The sequence below is a fragment of the Bos indicus x Bos taurus genome, chromosome 21, assembly GCF_003369695.1.
Source record: "Bos indicus x Bos taurus breed Angus x Brahman F1 hybrid chromosome 21, Bos_hybrid_MaternalHap_v2.0, whole genome shotgun sequence".
Taxonomy (NCBI): domain Eukaryota; kingdom Metazoa; phylum Chordata; class Mammalia; order Artiodactyla; family Bovidae; genus Bos; species Bos indicus x Bos taurus.
The window spans coordinates 42470925-42492109 of NC_040096.1; the positions used below are offsets into that span (position 1 = coordinate 42470925).

At 35.8% G+C, this 21185-nt stretch overlaps 1 protein-coding gene across 5 annotated transcripts in view; it reads left to right on the forward strand.

Moving 5' to 3' along the window:
* Nucleotides 1–21185, forward strand: part of ARHGAP5 (Rho GTPase activating protein 5) — a 124918-nt gene that overhangs the window by 69654 nt on the left and 34079 nt on the right. For 3 of the 5 annotated variants that reach the window (XM_027521732.1, XM_027521731.1, XM_027521729.1), the window contains exon 3: nt 17707–17854. In XM_027521732.1, coding sequence (XP_027377533.1) covers nt 17707–17854 — 148 coding nt within the window. The remainder of the gene's footprint in view (nt 1–17706; nt 17855–21185) is intronic. The other 2 variants (XM_027521734.1, XM_027521733.1) reach the window with 1 other exon arrangement.

The window sequence follows — 21185 nt, forward strand, 5'->3', positions numbered from 1 at the left end:
AGAAACTACTTGATAAAATTTAATGCATTAGCTTCTTACTAATTTAGTGGAAAGCTACTAAATTATGAACAGATGAGAGCTTACTTGAGAACAGGTATCTATAAATACGCAAACAAGTGAATCACTTTAAATAACATCCTCATGAGGGAAATAAATTCCCTTTTGACCCAGAAACTAGATAGAATATTTATAATATCGCCACTTCCAGTCAATATTATACAGAGATCCTAGTTAAAGCAAAAAGATAAGGAAAAAATAATAAAAGCATGAGTATTGGAAAGAAACAAAACTTTCATTAGTGGCTGATGATATGATTGGCCTATGTAAAAGCCAAATAGGATCTACAGATAAATTATAAATAAAAGAGCAAAGTTAGTTCCATATATCATCAATAATCAAGTCAGTTGCATCTCTATACCTCAGCAATAAATAACTAGAAAAAGTAATTAGAGAAGACACCATTTACAAAAGCATAGCAGATTATCTAGTGCCTAGGAGTAATTGTAATGTAATGTGCAAACCTCTGTTGAAAAGCATAAAACATTATTTTAAGTCATTAAAGAGTATCTAAATAAATGGGGAGCTGTTGCCTTCCTGTCCATGAATGTGGCTTATCATAAAGAAGTTATTGTTCTTCAGACTCTACATCTCTAAATTGTGTTGTTTCACTCAAAGTGTCAGATTTTTCAAGAAATTTTACACAGATTCTAATACAAATATGGAAGAGTAGTAAATACAAATATCGAATAGCTAGGACACTTCTGAAGAAGAAAGGCAGAGGTGGAGTGGTGATATATGTGCTTATTCTGTCAAATTGTGTAGAACTTTAGTATTTAACACAGTGTGGTATTGGCATAGAGACAGTCACATTGACCAGTAAGATAGAACAGAGAGCTCCCAAATATACAGACCTCTGACTCAGAACTTTCCTTCCAAGTCACCTAAGGCTGTTGAACACTTGAAATGTGGCTAATCTGAATTAGGATAAACTGGTCTACAGGGTAAGTAAAGGCTTCTCTGAGACTTGTCATTTTTTAGATCTGATATATGAATAGAACTTAACTAGGGGAATGGTTGGGTGGATGGAAGAATATTTAATCCTAAATGAATAGAATGTGCATGTTCTTAAAGGAGGTCACTGTGACTAGTCAATGATCTAAAACAATTGTTGACAAACTTTCTGTAAAGAGCTAAATAATAAATATATGAGACTTTGAAGATGTAATACATCCTGTATCATAACTGCTCAGTTTTACTGTTGCAGTGCAAAAGCAGCCATGGACAATACGTAAATGAATTGAGTATGGCTATTTTCAAAAAACAGGCAACAGGGTAAACTGGTCCGCTAGGCCATAGTTGGCTGACACCTGACCTATGGGAGAGAATAGTACAAAGAGAGGTTTGAGAGTGGGGACTGGACTCAGACCTTTTTATTACTGTTGGACTTTTTGTTATTGAGCCTAAGAGTAAATTGAAATGAACAGAGTTAGTGAATCTGCAATCACTTGGTTTCAGTGTGTAGTATAGGTTGAGTGATATGGAAGACCAGTAGGCATTTACAGTAGCCTAAGTGAATCGTGATGAACAATTTGAATAGTTGGAGTCGGGAGGGAGAATGGTGGCAATGGATGGAATGGGGTGGATTTGGTGAATATATTGCGTATATGAGGGAAGGGTAAAGATGATGAATGAGAGAGGAAAGATACCACCTTGGTTTCTAGCTTGTGCAGCTTAATTAGTGATGATGCTATTCCTTACATGAAGTGAAGTCGCTCAGTTGTGTCCGACTCTTTGCAACCCCATGGACTATAGCCTACCAGGCTCCTCTGTCCATGGGATTTTCCAGGCAATAGTACTGGAGTGGATTGCCGTTTCCTTCTCCAGGGCATTTTCCTGACCCAGGGACCGAACCCAGGTCTCCCGCATTCTAGACAGACGCTTAACTGTCTGAGCCACCAGGAAGTTCCTTACATAGAGCATTGGAAATTTGCCAGGTTTGGAATTGAGGGGTAGAAGTTAGAGTTCAGGTCGAGGTGTAAAGTAGGTATTTAGATATGCAGATCTTCAGAGAAGAGGTCTGAGTTGGAGATACATATTTAGGAGACAGTGAAGCAGAGATGGCAGTAGATGAAATGACATAGGGGGAGTGAATACAGTTGTCTAACACAGCCTTGAAGAGCTACCAACGTTGAATGGCCAGGTAGCAGCGATTATCCTTAAAGGTAGGGAGAATAAACAAAGATCACATACCCTTTCTTAACTGATTGCCTCACCTGTAAATTAAGAATTACAATGTTTTCCTTGGAATTGTGGGAGAAGTTGGAACTATGTGTTTCAAATGCCTGCCATGTAGCAGTGCTCAATAAATGCTATTATAATGTGCTTCATGCCTGAAATATCCCAGTATACTCCATCTGTATTTCAGAATAGTCCTCTATCCCATTTGCTGGATTACTTTCCTGACTCATTTTTAAATTAAATACTCCTAAGTTTTGCACTTACGTGATTTCTGTGATTTCTGATCCTAAGTTTATGTACTTTTCTTTCTTTTATTTTCTAAGAGAAAAGTTCATTCTCTTAACCTTTGTTCTTTTATTCCAGCATGGGAGCTATAGTCTAGGAATATTTTCTTAGGTTCCTTGACATCTGGAAAATCATAACATTTGGGCATTAGCGGCATTTAAAAGAGGCTCAAAGACCTGATTCTCCTAATGTGGGCTTTGATTGTCATTTCTGCCAATCAGAGATGGCTTTATGCTTAACTATCTTTTGTTCTGTACCCCCAAAGGAGTTTAGTATTAGTTGTGGGAACAAGAGCTGTAAGATATTCCTTGGTTTGGAAAGATTTGTAAGGATTATTTTCTTAAATCATGGCCCATTATACATATATATTTCTGTGTAAAGGGAATTTTCTAAAACAGTACCTACTTTATAAGTTATTTTGATTTTCTAGCCTATTATAGTGAAAAAATAGGTGCTGGTTTATGACCTATTAAATTGATTTTGTAACTTACAAGTGCTTGTAAAACAGTGCTTAAGAGAATGAACTAAATGAGAAATTTTGAGTTGTATTGATAAAATTGCCAGTTTTTAACACATGCATGCAGTGAAGTGAGATGTACTTGTCTTTTCTTCAGTATCCATTTTGGTGCTATCCTCTTGATTCAGATAGTAAATAGTAGAATACTTGGTGAATTTTGTGGTGCATTAGAATAAGCTGGCGGAGAAGGCAGTGGCACCCCACTCCAGTACTTCTGCCTGGAAAACCGCATGGACGGAGGAGCCTGGTAGGCTGCAGGCCATGGGGTCCCTAGAGTCGGACACGACTGAGCGACTTCACTTTCACTTTTCACTTTCATGCATTGGAAAAGGAAATTGCAGCCCACTCCAGTGTTCTTGCCTGGAGAATCCCAGGGATGCGGGAGCCTGGTGGGCTTCCGTCTCTGGGGTCGCATAGAGTTGGACACGACTGAAGCGATTTAGCAGCAGCAGCAGCAGAATAAGCTGGTATTCTAATGATTTTTCATTTTCAGCCTTTTTAAAAGTTGTTTTCCTGTCGTTTCCAGGTCGTGAATCTTTTCATACACTTATTTTTATTAGCAACTACCAACTGGTATTTTACCCTCAGATGTTCCTTCCAATCCATATTATTATTTTTTTTTTTTTTTATTGCTCCCTTCTTACTAAACCCCTCTATCAGTATCTTAGAAGATTCTGCTGCTTTAGCTATTGTACTAGGGCTTAGAGCCTGTTAAGGAAAGAATACCAAAGTAGGTATGTTTTCTTCAAAACAAGTTAATGTATTATTAGTAAGTAGTGAATTGGTACCAAGCTATTACTATGGTAGATCCTTTAGAATAGTAAATCTTAAGTTTAGAATTATTAGACTTCTGACTTCTAGAACCTCAGTCTTTATTAAGTAAAATGCCCAGTTTGAAAATACTGTCAAGCCAAACAGTGGTAACAAGAACTTTCTCTTGATCTAGAAATTGTTCATCCCAGATACAAAAGTAATGAAATACGTGAAAATATGTCTGTGTTGAACTGCTGTTTGTCTGTATCAGAATGTATAAGTTATAGGGTAAGTTGCATGTTGTTTTTTTTAATGTGTATCACTTTTTTAGTGTAACCTTCTGACGGTTACTTAAGTGACTGTCGGTGTTCACATCTGAGAGAAACTAGAGTCCTGAAAGAATTATATTTAAGGCTAACTAAAAATTGAATGCTTGAAAAACTTACTATAGAAAGAGGAGTTCTTAGAGGTCAGATACAGATAATGTAGTTTGTACCTGTTTAATGAACAGGGTCATTTAACCAAGTCTTGAACTGCTTGACAGTTTCAGATTTTCTATTTTTTACCTATTTTTTTTTTAATCTAAAGATTTCTGGGCAGTTGATATAGGGTGCCCATTGTATCTATTATTACCTTGCAGACACTTCCTTAATGGAGAGAATAAGGGTCACTTTTGTAAAGGAAGTGTGTTCAGAAGAATGAGAAAACTGCTTTCCCAGATTCCTCAGTCAGCGTCAGCATCTTTTCCAGTTTCATTGCTGTGAGTTGGGTCCTGTCTCCATTCCTAACCAATGAAGTCTGGCCAGGAGAGTAGAATTATGCTGCTGAATGTTGACCTGAGCCTTTAGAGCTCTGGGTGAGGTTGGCTTCCCCCAAATTAGGGTAATTTCTAAGGGATGAAAGCCAGTGTCTACTGCAGGCTGGATTTATATCTTGTTTATAGTTGATCTCCATGTCCTCGCACAATGTGTTGTACTATGATCAATTGAAGTCAGTATGAATATATGACTTTTTTTTGTAGTGGTAATAAAACAACCATTTATATATATATATATATTTTAATAATTGCATTTATTTGACTCAAGAAATTGTTTTTTTATCTAATAAGCATCTTACTGAATGCTTGCTATGACAGAGGAACACTGGCCAAAGTTATGACTTGGTCGTGGGCTCTGCTCTCAGGAATTCAGTCTAGTAAATTTGGTTTTGTTGAATATTAAGCATTTTTTATATTTTCATCAAGGTTAGTAAAACTTCTGGTATCTCTCATTTGGAAAGCATTTACTTAGGTGTCTTTAGTAACAGCTTCTATTGCTTTCATACTGGCTAATTGGCTAAATATGTTCTGCCTCTGATTGATTAGTTCTAAAGTGTTTCAGAAATTTCTCATGAAGTTAAAATTGGTTTCTTTAGTAGCATTTCTGGTGCTGGTGACATCAATTAATGGTATGACATAAGTGTGAATATAGGAGTATTTCTGCCTGTATTTTACTGTTTGCTGTTTCTTTGGATTTGGTTTTTGCTGTGGGTTTGACCAAGATCTATTGCTCTTCAAATTCAAAATAAAATGTAATTCAGAATGGTTAGTGTTTAAAGTATATTTTGATTGACACGTTCTAATAAGACTTATTTTAAATGATTGTCAGTGGTATGCTTGTTTTTTACTAATTTAAGAGCAAATGTTAATGTCTTCAGTTGTGTGTCTCTATTCAAACTTTGTGTTTTTTCTTAGCTTTCATAGTAGTATGTTGAATGTTTAGCAAAACCTGGCATAGCACAAATTATTGAAGTTACTCTTAGTTCTATAGCATTATAATTTTTAGAATATGTTTAGTTAATGAAACTGGAGCCTATTATACGAAGTGAAGTCAAAAAGAATAACACTAATACAGTATATTAACATATATATGAAATTTAGAAAGATGATAATGACGACCCTATATGCAAGAGAGACGTAGATGTAAAGAACAGACTTTTGAACTCTGAGAGAGAAGGCGAGGGTGGGATGATTTGAGAGAATAGCACTGAAACATGCATGTTACCATATGTGAAACAGATGACCAGTGCAAGTCCAATGCATGAAGCGGGGCACTCAAAGCCGGTGCTCTGGGACAACCCAGAGGGATGGGGTGGGGGGAGATTCAGGATTGGGGGACACATGTACACCCATGGCTTGATTAATGTTGATGTATGGTAAAAACCACCACCAAAATATAAACCAGAATATATATATATATATATCAAGGAGGCACTTAACTCCTGTAACACAAAATATGTGTTCTTACTATAATTTTATATGAGTGGGCAGTTGTTACTCTTCCAAGACTTATGAGTCTATAGGTTTATCAATTTTTATGTGCTCCAAAATTTTATGTACTGCAAATTGTCCCACTCAGCCCTAGAAGAGTTATTTCTACAGTAGGTATTGTTGTATAATTTTTAGCTCTTAACTTTTTCTTGTCATCACAGTCGGAGTGTTGAAAGAGCCGTCAATAGGACTTAATCTGTGACTATGTAAAGAGACGCCTCAGAGGAAGGACGACTACTTTTTAAAAGTAGTAATTTCTGATGTTTGCAGTTCTTAGAACAAAATACCAAGGGTATGACAAAAGTCGTCTTGAGAAAGTAACTTTGTGCAAATAAAAGGTACATTTTGCATGTGCATGTGTAATTGTTTTGAGCTTTCTGGAAATTGTTCTTAGCCTTTGAGAATCTAAGGAAGGGTTTGGGAAAAAGGAAAAATGCACATTTGCAAAATTTTAGTGGCATTTTAAAGGTTTCTTATGTACTTACTAAAACTGTGGACTCTAGAACCTTTGTTGATGTAAGAGGAGAACACACTTGAATTTTTCTTCATTCTTTACTGATGCTCTCATTGTTGGATTGGCAAGTCACTAGAGTACCAGAAAGAACCTAACAGATGACATGAAAAGCAAAGGGAGAAGTAGTGGTTTTAAGAATAAAATGCTGGGTATAATATAAAACTTATTTTCCCTTTAATACACTTGAAAATAAATATTTAGGGAAGCTGGGAAGAAATCTACTCATCCTTTACTGGAATAGATTTTGCTAGGTCCCTCTCCTGGTGGTGGTGTTCAGTCGCTCAGTTGTGTTCAGCTTCCTCATCCTTCACTATCTCCTGGAGTTTGCTCAGATTCATGTCCATTGAGTCGATGATGTGACTCCAGATTTAATTTTTTTTTGTAATAAAGTTGTTAATGGCATTAATAAAATGCCTGCCAGGTAGATAATATATGTGGAAATGCTTTATAGGAAGATGTCATCTTAGAGATTAATCAGTGTGAGAACCATTTTGTCTGATTAGTATATACAAGAACCCAGACCACATTTTATTTGCCCTCAGTTTTCTCTTCCTTCTTTTCACATAGTGTTAGGTTAAAGGGTGTGAGAGAGTATTCACAATATCTCTCATTTGTAAAGTGTTTGAACGTCTCAGCACCTAACATTTCTTATAGAATTGGTTTTTTTCTGAAGTATTAAGTAGATCTTCACAGAACACTGGTTTCCACTAAAGACTTCTTTCTTATATTGGTGTGTTACGCTATGGGCTTCCCTAGTAGCTCAGCTGGTAAAGAATCCGCCTGCAATGTGGGAGACCCAGTTCGATTCCTGGGTCAGGAACATCCCTTGGAGAAGGGATCGGCTCCCCACTCCAGTATTCTTGGGCTTCCCTGGTGGCTCAGCTGGTAAGAAATCCACCTGTAATGTGGGAGACCTGGATTTGATCCCTGGGTTAGGAAGATACTCTGGAGAAGGAAACAGCTACCCACCCACTCCAGTATTCTTGCCTGAAGGATCCCATGGACAAAGGAGCCTGGCAGGCTACAGTCTAAGGGGTCGCAAAGAATTGGACACGACTGAGCGATTAAGCACACACACACATGCTATGGTGTAATATTCTTCCAGCATAATCACTTTATAGTAGTTTTACTGCTTTGTAGTTCAGTAAGTTTTATTTTTATTATTACATTGTAAGCTTTTTGAGGGCTGTTATGATTATCATTCATCTTTGTGTACCCTATAGTAGTGATTCTCAATCCTGAATTTAAAAAAAACTCAGACTTCTCAGGGTTATATTTATAGCCATCTCCCAAATTTGAATTCTCAGTCCTTGTTATTAGCTAGCACAATGGTTCTCAACCACGGTCAGTTTTGACCTGCAGTGAGCATCTGGCAATGCCTGAAGACATTTTTGGCTGTCAGAACTAGGGTGGGGGTTTGCTACTGATAGCTGTTGGGTAAAGGTCAGGGATGCTGCTAAACACCCTGTAATTCAAAATGTCAATAATACTGAAGTTGAGAAACTCTGTCTAGCTGAATGGGCCTTTAAGGAAATTCCTGTGCGTTCTAGAAGTCGATCGTACGAGGCATGTTTGTACCTGCTCATTAGGAGAGGCAGGTTTTTCCTCACAGGTCATAGATATTACTTCCCTATCCTCACCATGATTGGTTAAGAATGTATTTTCATGAAGGAGGTGCTCTGGGTCTAAACTACATGCTATTGCTATTTATTTTAGTTGGCTGATCTTTATTCTGCCATAAAACATGTTTCCATTTCATTGTCACAGTCTTAGTTGAGGTTATCATAACTTCCTACTTGGATTATTGCAGTGACCTTTTTAAGAAAAATTTAACTTGATTCATTGTAGATGGACATACCATTGTAAGAAATAATGCAGAAAGATTCCATGTACCCTTTGTCCAGTTTCCCATAAAGGTAACATCTTACAAAACTAGTACAATATCACAAACAGGATATTGACATTAACCCACGGGTCTTTGGAGTCTGCCAGGTTTGCTTGTACTCGTGTGTGTGTGTGTGTGTGTATTCTGTGAAGTTTTTCACGTGTGTAGCTTTGTGTGCCCTGTCCTGCAGAATACCTAGCATGATGTTACGTACATGGTAAATGCTCAGTTCTTACATTCTGTTGAAGATACATTACTTTATTCCAAATGAATTTGCATAGAGTTGGTTGTTAATTCTTCTTGTAGTTTTATGATAGGAATCATTATTTTGTATGAATCCTGATTTTATTAGGTTCAAATACTTAAGTTTAGGTACACCTATATGTTGACTCCCATAGGAAAAAAAATTAGGTATAATGAAACTATTTGCATAACTGGTAAATAAACCAACAGTACCTTGTATGTTTATTAACAGAAACATTATATCGTGAATGCTTTCTCAGGCTCCTGTTTATCATTCTGTTTGCTTCTTTTAGTGTTGACTGAGCACCTGTGTGCCAGATACTGTGCCAAGGTGTAAGTAATAAAAAGGAAAATTACCCTTTAATAAAAAGGTAATAAAAAGGAAGTACTCTAGGACAATTTCTAGAGTATTTTGGAAGTCCTACCAATAGGGCTTCTTATGCATTCACTGTAGAGAGTAAGGGAAAATCAAGATTGATTATTAATTTATGGTATAAGCAATGGTATAAGCAACGGGTGGGTTTAGATTTGCTGGGATAGTGAAGAAGACTAAGCTAAGGGTGAAAAGTTTCAGATCAGAGAGAATCAGGACATCTGTTTTGTGCCTTTTATATTATGTTAAAATACCTGTGTTGACATCCCAGTGGAAGTATAAAGGTTAGATGTATGAATCTGATACTCAGAGGAAAAGTTTTCAGGATAGAAGAACATTGAAAGCCATGAGTTTAGATAAATTCACATAAGGACAGAGAATGGGTGGAGAAGGGAGAACTTAGAACTGACACTGGGTAAACCAGAAAGAGTTATAGTAGATGAAACTGAAAAAGGAATTCTTGAGAAAAGAGGAAAAACTAGTAAAGAGTCGTGACATGGGAGCCAAGAGAGCAAGTGTTTAAGAAGAAGTGATCAATCAAGAAAGTTGCTGAGAGCTCAAGAGGAATTAAAAGTTTCTTTTTGATTTGATGGTGTAGAGGTATCTGATTTTAACAAGCATTTCAGTGGGACGGGAGAGAAAGCCAGATGGAAGTAGGTTGAAGAGTGAATGGGATGTGGAAAAGTATAGAGATTGTAAATGTAGATGACATCTTCAAGAAGTTTTTCTATGAAGAGGAGCAAGAATTGGGACAGTAGAGCTCAATATGGGATCAAAGGAGGGTTTTGTTTTTGTGTTTGTTTTTTAAAATGAGAGATAGTATATTTGTATATTCATAAGAATGACCCAGGAGAGGGATAGATGGATGAAATGTGAATTGAGGACATTAGGAAGAGAGAGGGTAGGTAGTGCTTGTAGTTACATGAGTTTCTTTGATTGCCCAACTTCTCAGTTTTTCAGCATGCTGTGATACGTTGAGAATCTGTGTGGGACAGAGTATGTAAGAAAGGGAAAACTCAAATTGGAAGCTACTGGGGAAAAATTTGATTTCCTATCTCTTTCCTTTTTGAAAACAGGATTACAATTTATGTATTGTAGACAGTTTTTTTTTTCCATAAGCATAATTTTTAAGATCTTGATTTTTTTTTTTCTGGTTACACAAGTAATCTTTGTCTTCTCAGAAAGCATTTTCTTTACAAAAGGAACTGTACAACCTACAGTGAAAATTCTGTGTAACCTCACCCCAACCTTTTCTTTCTTTCCTTTTTTACCATCCTCTAAACTTAGAGGATTGTTGTCAATACTTTAGTATTTGTTTTTTAATTTTTTCTATAATATTAACATAAATGATTTACTTTGGAATGAGATTATATATCTGGTTCCTGAACTTTAGCATATATTAGTATATATAAATCTGTTGAAATCAACCTTCTTAATTCATCTTTGTTATCCATAATTTTGGTATACTTGATCTGACAAGAACTAAAGGAGATCATTTAAAAATTTCTGTTTCCTTAGAGGTACATATTTCTGCTATAGTTTGTTGCTACATGATGGGTTGAATTCTGGATAATTATCATGTGAGTCTCTTTTGTATGGTTCAAAGCTTTTTGCTTTGAAGACAGCAGCAGAGTTAACATTGCTCTTGTAAAAACAAAAATGATTCTTTTTTCCATCATTTTGTTTTCAACTTTTAGGAGTGTCTGTTAAAATGACATGTGGTTAGTCGTGTTTAGTTTTGTTTTGTTTTTTTTTTTTTTACCAAGTCTGAGAGTCTTTTATAACTTACCTGATCTTATTCCATTTAGATATTAAAAAAAATTTTTTTTTTAATCTTCGTTTTTGGCTGTGCTGGGTCTTCGTTACTGCATGGGCTTTTCTCAGTTTGCAGGTGGTGGGGCTACTCTCTAGTTGCGGAGCTCGGGTTTCTCATTGCAGTTGCTTCTCTTGTTGCTGAGCTTGGGCTCTAGGGCACGAGGCCTTCCGTAGTTGGCGGCAGTAGTTGTGGTTCCTGGGCTCTATAGAGAACAGACTCAGTAGTTGTGGCGCACGGGCTTAGTTGCTGCGAGTCATGTGGGATCTTCCCGGTCCAGGGATTGAACCTGTGTCTTCTGCACTGGCAGACGGATTCTTTACTACTGAGTTACCAGGGAAACCCCCATTTACATTTATTTTTATGTTTCAGTTTGCTTTTTTCTTATTTTCTATTTTTATTTTTCATCAGCAAAAAAAAAAAAAGAAGAGAAAGGAGCTATTAGTTTATTTGAGGCTTCCTTTTATCTTTAAGTTTATATTGAATCCCAACTTCAGTTTAACATCCTTAATCCTTCATAGTATATTGTGATACCCTGTTGCATATTAACATAATTACTTTATCTTTTACTCCCCACCACCTTTTTTAGGATAGGTTGAAGCTTTTGGTTCTGGCCTACTAGTTGTTTAATTTTTACATTCTGTACATTGACTCATAAAATTACAGATAATATTCTGTTTAGTAGCTGTACCACTGTAACTCAGAATTAGTTTTGTGTTTAAGTGTTTATTTTTATGTTTTTCAAAGCACACATTTTCCAGATGTAAGTTCTTTAATACTGATGATGTTTCATTGTGGTTTGATTGAAGTATAGTTGATTTTGAATGTTTTATTAGTTTCACATGTACAGCAAAGTGATTCAGATATTATGTATGTGTGTGTATATATATATTTTTCATACTCTTTTATCTTGTAGCTTATTACAAAGTACTGAGAATAGTTCCCTGTGCTATGCAGTAGCTCCCTGTTGGTTACCTACTTTATATATACTAATAAATATATATATATAAATCCTAAACTCCTAATTTATTCCTGTGTCCCCTGTTCTCCACCCAATGATGTTTCATTATGTGATTAGGATTTGTAAGAAAGCAGTTTGAGAGTGCTATTATTTAAATATTAATTATTATGTATTTGAGAACTTTATAGTTCCTTTTAGAGTTGCTTATTACCCATAATTTGGATGACACACTAAGTAAAGAATCCTTGACAAATCTTTTTCTCATTTCCTATAGAAATGAGTTTTCTGACTTTTTAGGTTTTCATGAGACCTTTGAGGCTAGCCTGATATTTTTTCACCATTGTTGGTCATTGGTTTCTTCTACCTAAATGCTTTTTAAGATTTCTGAAGCTTTCCAAGTCTGCAGCATATCTGTAACTTGATGGTTTATTCCTATTTTTTGTTTATCTTCCTTGGTGCATGATGAGATTATTCTGTCTGCAAGTTAAATTCATTATTTCAGAAGAGACCTTGACTTGTACCTTGACTTTGTACCTTTCTCTTCTTTACGAACAGTATTCCAGGTCATTAAAGTATATTAATGAACAAAGCAGATAAAAATCCCTGCCCTTGTGTGGAGCTTAAATTGTAGCAGGCATATGATGATGATACATGAGAAAATCATATAGTGTTGTGGATAGGAAAAGCAGTGTAAGAGGAATTGGAAGTTCTGGGCAGGAGACAGGCCATAGATTACAATTTTTAATAGTCAGTTTTTAATAGTGTAGGCCTCATTGAGAAGGTAGAGGGAACAGATGTAAAATTAGGAGCATATGTTGCATGCTGAAAAAGCAAGTAAGCCATGTAGTTGGAGGAAAGGAAGTAAAATGAAGGAGAAGGTACAGGGAAATAAGGTCGGAATAAAAAGAGGCAGAGTTCAAGGCATGCAAGATTGTATATGCCCTTAAAGGCCATTATTTGTGGAGTCATTATCCTGGTTGCTTTATTGAGAATGGTTTGTAAGGAATGATGGTAGAAGCAGGGAGGATTGATTAGGCAGTCAACACAATAAGATGGTTAAGATGTGGGTAATTGCTGTATCATACATTTGAAAGTAGGATGTGAGAAAACAAGAGGTATCAAAGATGACTCCAAGATTTTAGTCTGGCAACTGAAAGGATGGAATTGTCAGCAACTGAGATGTATATAGAAGGCTAAACATGGAGTGCATTTTAAGGAAATACATCATTAGGAGTTCAGTTTTGCACATGTTAGGAAATGTCTCAGACATTCAAGTGAAAATGTCAGGTAGAATGTTCCAAATGAGTCTAGAGATCAAGAGAAAGAGCTGAGCTAGAGGTATTGATTTGGGTTATCAGCATATGGGTGACATTACCAAGAGGGTGATTATAGATATTGAGGAAAAAAAGACAGGGACTGAGGCCTGGGGTGTTGCCAGTATTACAAGGTTGCCAAGAGGGACCAGCAAAGGAGACTAATAAGGGGAGGACAAGTGAGATAACAAAGGTAGTCTCCTGAAGTCTGTTCAAGAGAATAACTGTTGAAAGGTTAAGAGGAGAGCTGAAAACTGACTATTGCAGAACGATCATTTATAATATTAGTAAGAGCAGATTTAGTGAAGTGATGAAAGTGATTAACTTGAAGTGAAGTCAAAGTCGCTCAGGTGTGTCCGACTCTTTGCGACCCCATGGACTGTAGCCTGCCAGCGTCCTCTGTCCATAGAATTCTCCAGGCCAGAATACTGAAGTGGGTAGCTGTTCCCTTCTCCAGGGGATCTTCTCAACCCAGGGTCCTCCCGCATTGCAGGCGGATTCTTTATCATCTGAGCAAAAGATTAATTTGAGTACATATAAAAGGGAATGGAGAGAGAGGGATTAGAGACAACTAGTATAGGTGATTTATGTGGAGTTTATTGTTGAGTTGCTCAGTCATGTCTGACTCTTTGTAACCCCATGGACTGCAGCACACCAGGCTTCCCTGTCCTTCACCATCTCCCAAAGTTTGCTCAAACTCATGTGCGTTGAGTTGATGAGGCCATCCAACCATCTCATCCTCTGTTACCCCTTCTTCTGCCCTCAGTCTCCTTCTGCCATCAGGGTCTTTTCCAATGAGTTTGTTCTACGAAAAGGAATTCTCATTCTGGAGCAGTTACTCACAGGGAGAGGAAGATGAAGACTTCTTTTTAAAATGGGAGCAAAAGTGGTTTTTGGTGTGTGTCAGAGAAATGATATAGTTGAAAAGAGGACTCTGATGATCTTTTCCACTTTATTCTGATATTTTGAATCATTGAGTGTTTTACCAAAGAGGGTATTCATTTCTTTAATGGGTTTTTTCTTTACTTTCTTTACATCTTACCTATGGTTGTCTCATTTCTTCTTTCATCTTTTATTTCAAGAATCCCATCTTAAAGACAATAGAGAAGTCCAAAATTTCTTGTTTCCTAGATTTATTCTTTGAAAACTACCTCCACTGTTTCTTGCTACCAAAGTTTTCTTCAGTTGGTTGATTACCTGTGAATTGAGGTATTGTGTTTTTTTCAGTGTTATTGATTATAGTATTTACTTCAGGATGTTGCTTAGTTTTTCTCCTTTGTTGTGTTGCTGATACTGCTGAAGGGGAAGAGCCAGTTCTGTAAAGAGCTATTTATATACCTTTTTGTGTTTACTTACTCTAATGATAGTTTTTAATATCTGCTAGACACTTAATTAGTAACATTGTTCATATTATTTGTGAAATGGAATGTTTGTTTTACTAGATATGCTTTTGCAGACATGAGATTTACCTAAGTGGCCAGAAAAAAAGACCATGGGTATTTGTATTTGAGCAGAAATTAAGATTTATATGTAATGATGAATCAGAAGTTGAATTATCATAAATCAGATTTGTTTTCTTACTAACACAATTATTTAATTGGGGGCTGCCACTTCTGACTAATGATTGGTCAAAAGCTATAGATATAAATGACCAAATAACCATATGCCCCATCTTTTTTCTTGCATTTCAGAAAACCTTGATGGCAATAGAAGTTGTCATCATCTAGCCTTAGACAGTTTAATTTATGAAATAGATTTTATAGTATATAAATTATTTTAAATTGGTATAAATTTGAAGCTATAGATTAGCAACTCTTAACTAAGGGTTGTATATTAGAATTATGTAGTTTTTCAAAATTCACATTTTTAAAGAACTCTCTGACGCGATTTTTGTTCCTAAGAACTGTCAGTTTATAGAGCTTCCCTGGTGGCTCAATGGTGAAGACTCTGCATGACAATGCAGGAGACATGGGTTTGATCCCTGGTTTAGAAATATCCCACATTCTGTGGAGCAACTAATCTTATGCACTACAACTACTGAAGCCTAGAGCTTCAGTACCTAGAGCCTGTACTCTGCAACAAGAGACGCCTCTGCAATGAGAATTCCTTGCACCACAACTGGAGAGTAGTTCCCGTTCGCAGCAACTAGAGAAAAAGACCAAATGCAGCCTAAATAAATAAAAGATCTGTCACTTACAGAAAAAAGTCACAGACATTTTTCTTCATCATAAAAGCTAATATAGGAGTGTCTAATTCAAAACAGCTTTCCTACACAGAATTTTATTTTGTAGCAGTTTAAATTAGTAGAAAAATTGGTAGTCTCGTAAGTTTTTTATGCATTTTTTCCCCTACAGTGTGTGTGACCTGTAACTCGATTGTCAAGGCGGTTAAATGTTAGTAAATTATCCCTTTAGAGTTTGCCAGAAATTCCATGCTATAAGCCACCTAGCCTTTCATTCCCTCAGATTAGTGGTGTTGAATCTGCAGAATTGAGTAACTTGCCTTTGTACATTTATGGACCTTGGGAGATATCCCCTCAGCATAACCCAGAGAAATCTAACCCCAATTTTAGTAAAGTGTTCAGAATTTAGATTGGTTCCTAAAGGGTAGTATGAAAAGCAAATTTCTTAAGAGTTGATTGGAGCAGTTAGGACTAGCTACTTACTTTTCTTACAACTTTTTCCTTTAGTTGACATTTCAGATTAAGATCTTTTATTTCTGTTGCTGCTACCAAAGGCTAGGCATTGCTGTTATCATTAATCTGCTTAAATGTAGTCTTTTTTCACCACTTGTATTATCATTCTAAACAAAACACCCATCATTGCCTTAGTTTTTACTTTTCTAATCAAATGGTGCTTCTAGTAGTTTGCAGACTAGAAAGCATCTTAATGCTCCTCCTAAGAAAGACGACAACCCAACCACTGTATCCCTACCTCAGCTCATTTCTGCTTTCTTGCACATTGTTTTGTTTTGGTGGTGGTGGTTAGTGGAAGGATCGTCTAAGGAGTAGAAAGAATCCACACTACTTGACTTGATGGGCTAGGTCTTGAGCCAGGTCAAGTACTCCAGTGCTTTGATGGTGACATTCCAAACACCTAGTTATACTGTGTGTAAGCTGTATCACCAGAGTGATGGTATATGAAAATTTAAAAGTTGGATTTCATGAACTCTGGATGTTGCTAGGTAGAGCAGCCTCAAATTGAAATGAAAGAAAGGATTTAATTGACTGTTAGTTGCTCAGTTGTGTCTGACTCTTTGCAACCCCATGGACCTTAGTCCACCAGGCTCCTCTGTCCGTGAAGTTCTCCAGCAAGAATACTGGAGTGGGTTGCTGTTTTTTCCTCCAAGGGATGTTCCCGACCCAGGGATCAAACCTGGGTCTCCTGCATTGTAGTTGGATTCTTTACCGTCTGAGCCACCAGGGAAATTGCGTAACTCGGAACTTGAAAGAATATTGAAAGGTCAGTCCATCCAAAGGAGAGATTCCGATGGGAAGAATCGGAAATTAAAATGAGGGCTGTTGCTTTAAGTGTTGAAACCTCAGCCTGTGCTCCCTTTCTGCCCCCCCCCCCCACACACACACATTTTTCTGATTAGAAATAGCATGTTTTTATCTGATTTGTAAGTCAGTTAAAATACTCATGACAAATATAAATACACCCTACTTAAGGAAGACTGACTCAGAATCTCCTTAAGGGTTGAATTTCAGGCAGTATTTCCTTAGTTTTTGAAATGTTCATTCCCTGGTTAAGAAGCTATTTTCTCCCAGTGCAAGATTGAAGTTAAACTTTGAAAATCCTTATGTAACTTTTTACTATTGTGAAAATGTTTTGTTCATTGCTAATAAAAATTACCTTTTTGGGTGCCTAGTAAAATGTTTTTAATAGACTAAATTAACATCTCATTTCCCACTGGGATGTTACTTTCTTTTATAAAAAATATCTTAATGTTTAAGAAATATTCAATAGATAGTATGGAAGAAAATGGGGAAATAAGGCATAAATGATGAAACTATAGACACTCATGGAGTTGCATAGCTTCATTATATAATCAATAAATAAAACTATGTTATGCTTACTAGTATAGCTATGCACAAAAATCTCACTTGGAACTTGTCAAAGACCAAATAACAAATGCAGCAATTAACATACCACACTTGAACTGTGAATTGTGTGATGCTTACTCCTTGTTTTTCCTTTTCATTGGCATTGAAAAATGATCTTTTCTAATTTTCCTGCCTATCCAGTTTTCTCTTATTTTCCAAAGAGAACAGTTTCTTCTGTTCAGCCATTTTTTGTCTGTTCACTTTCATCTGTTTCTCTTGGTCAAGTTGCTGTTTATAGCAGAATTTATTTATTGAATGCCATATTGATGGACATTAGGTTGGATGTAACTTTTAGATATTTCTTTTGATACAAATTGTGTATTTATATTGCTTGATACTAATGTTATTTTAAAGGGAATTAATTAAAATAGTTTTAACTTAAATATTTTTTCTTATAGCAGAAAAAGAAAACTAAGAACTTCAATCCACCAACACGTAGAAATTGGGAAAGTAATTACTTTGGGATGCCCCTCCAGGATCTGGTTACAGCTGAGAAGCCTATACCACTGTTTGTTGAAAAATGTGTGGAATTTATTGAAGATACAGGTAGGATAGAAGTTACCATTGCAAGACATTTGATTTAAAATTTATGCTACTATTTAATCATAGGTATGATTTAAGGTAGTAGTTTGAATGTTTTCAAAATGTTTAAGACTGATACTATTTTTTAACTCATTTTACACATGAATTTTTCCTTTTAAAATTCATAGCAATATTTATGAATGCACAGGAGGTAGCTTGTTTGTGATGTTATTATTTATTCAGGAGCACTAGCTTAATATGGTTTATATGGTTTGAGTTGTATTTGTAAGGCGTGTGTAGATATCCTCACTGTTTTAAAAACAAGCCTGCTCTTACGTCTGTTTCATCCAATGAATCTGTTGGACTAGTCACAGTTGAGGAATATAGGCAGAATATTATGTTTATGTGCATTTAAAATGAATACAAGTTAACCATGAAACTGTAGTGATCTGAATAGACTACAAAATTTAATGGTTTGAAAACATGAGCTAATTTCATTATAGCTCTATTTATTCTTAATGACCTCTTTTGATAAGCTTTTTTTTTTTTTTTAATAAAAAAGTTAGGCGAATGTCTTATCTAGAAAGCTCATTTTTACTTCAGTGTAAATGGTGAAATTACATTAATTGATTTTTAAATGTTAAATTAACCTGAGATTCCTGGGATAAATACCACTTGGTCTATGTGTTATTGCTGGACCCAGTTTGCTAAAATGTGAAGGATTCTGCATTCTAAGAATTAACAACTTATAGTTTTCTAGCAGTGCCTAGAAAATCCCATGGACGGAGGAGCCTGGAAGGCTGCAGTCCATGGGGTCGCTGAGGGTCGGACACGACTGAGCGACTTCACTTTCACTTTTCACTTTCCTGCATTGGAGAAGGAAATGGCAACCCACTCCAGTGTTCTTGCCTGGAGAATCCCAGGGACGAGGGAGCCTGATGGGCTGCCGTCTATGGGGTCGCACAGAGTCGGACATGACTGAAGTGATGCAGCAGCAGCAGTGCCTTATATCTGGTTTTGGTATCAGGGTAAAGCTGGCATCACAGACTGAGTCTGTTTTCTGGAAAAGATTGTATAGAATGGTAATAGTTCTTTATTAAATTTTGGAGAATTCACCAGCGAAACTATCTGGACCTGGAATTTTGTGAGGAGGCTTTTAACTATAGATTAAATTTCTTTAATGGATATAGGACTGTACAGATTTTCAATTTATTCAGTAAGCATTGACTGTGTCTTTCAGGGAGTTTATCCTTTTCATTCAAGTTGCTATAAGGTGGTGTATAAAATTCCATATCATACTTTTGATGCCTCTTCTTTTGTTTTTGGCATTACTAATTTCATTTTTCCTTCTTGTTAGAAGTTTGTCCATTTTATTGATCTTTTCAAAGAACCAGCTTTTGATTTTATTGATTTTTTTTTTTCTCTTTTGTCCATTTCTAAACTCAGTGAATTCTACTTCTTCTTTACTTCTTTTTGCTTTCGATTTTTTTTATAGTTTCTTAAGGTATAAACCTAGATTAATGATTTTGTCCAGTCTTCTATACTGTTTAGCATTTTAAATTTTCCTGTAAATATTATTTTAGCTGTACACCAAGGTCTTAATGCTGTTTCCATTTTCATTCAGTTCAGGATACTTTGTAATTTATTTCCCTTTTGACTTTTTAATTTAACACATTAATTTTTATTTCAGATGTTTTCCAGATAACTTTGTTATTCATTTATAGTTTAATTTTGTTGCAGTTGAAAACAGTTTGACTTCAGTGTAACTTTATTGAGACTTGTTATTTATAGCCCAGAATGTGGTCTGTTTTGAAGAGTGTTCCTTGGGACCTTGAGCAAAATGTTTATTAAGCTATTGGATGAAAGATTCATCCAATGTCAGGTCAAGTTCTTTGAGAATATTGGTCAAATCTTATCTGTCCTTACTGATTTTCTTGTTGACTTGTTTTTTTTAATTGAGTACTGTTAAAATCTTTAATCATGATTGATAACTTGTCTGTTTCTCCTTTGAGTTGTGTTAGCTTTTGCGTTATGTGTTTTGTAATTTCTTTAGTTTCACATATATTTAGGTTTATGTCTTTTTTTATGAAATAGTATCTTATGATGCATTCTCCTTGTTTTGAAGCCTACTTAATCTAAAATTAATGTAGCAAACTGCATTTTCTTTCTTTTTTTCTATGAAGTATGTTTTTTTAATCCTTTTAATTGTATCTTCTTATTTAATGGAGTTTCTCATGGACTGAGTCTGACAATCCACTCTTCTAAGTGGAGTATTTATTAGATCATTGGCTTTTTATGTAATTATCAATCTAATTGGTTTTAAATCTTCTGTCTTGTTTTTATTTATTTTTTGTCTAGTGTGAACATTATTCCTTTTCTGTTTTTGCTTTCTTTTGGATAAGCTGAAAACTTTTTTCTCTTATTTTAACGCCAGCATCCAGTTACAATGTTTATCTGTTAGGGTTATTTTAAGTGGTACTCTCGAATTTTAAATACATATCTTTAATCACAATTCATCTTTAGACAACATTACACCAGCATAATGTGTACCTTAAGAACCTTGGAACAGTACATTTAACCTTCCAATCCCTTTTTCTATTGTACACTTTAAATTTACAATATGTTTTAAGTATCATAGGATATGTTCATAATTTTTACTTTAAATAAGTAATTATCCTTATTTTTGAAAGGTTTTCTTAAGTTATAATCCTCTTAGAAAACAGCTTTATAAAAATATAATTCACATAATCTACACTCTACCCATTTAAATTGTACAGTCCAGTGGTATATTTGTATGTTCACAGAGTTGTGCAAGCATCAGCACATTCAATTTTAGAGCATTTTCATCACTTCCAAAGTAAACCCCATCCATTAAGCAGTCAGTTCCCCATTCTCCATACTCATCATCCCTTAACTTTCTGACTCTATAGATTTACCTATTCTGGTCTTCTTCTTTGCTTTAACATAGTGTTTTATAGCATCCACGTTAGCATCTCTCAGTACTTCATTTTTTAAAATAATTTTTATTTATTTTTGGCTGTGCGGGGTCTTTGTTGCTGTGCGCATTACTCTGTAGATGTAGGGCGTGGGCTTCTCATTGTAGTGGCTTGTCTTGTTCCTGAGAACTGGCTCTAGGGCACGCAGGCTTTAGTAGTTGCAGACGTGGTCTTTGTAGTTGCAGCTCCCAGGTCCTAGAGCACAGGCTCAATGGTTGTGGTGCATGGGCTAACTCAGCAGCATGTGGAGTTTTCCCAGATCAAGCCCTGAATTCATTTCTTCTGCATTGGCAGACAGACTCTACCACTGAGCCACCAGGGAATCCCCATGCATTTTTATTGTTGAATAATGTTCCATT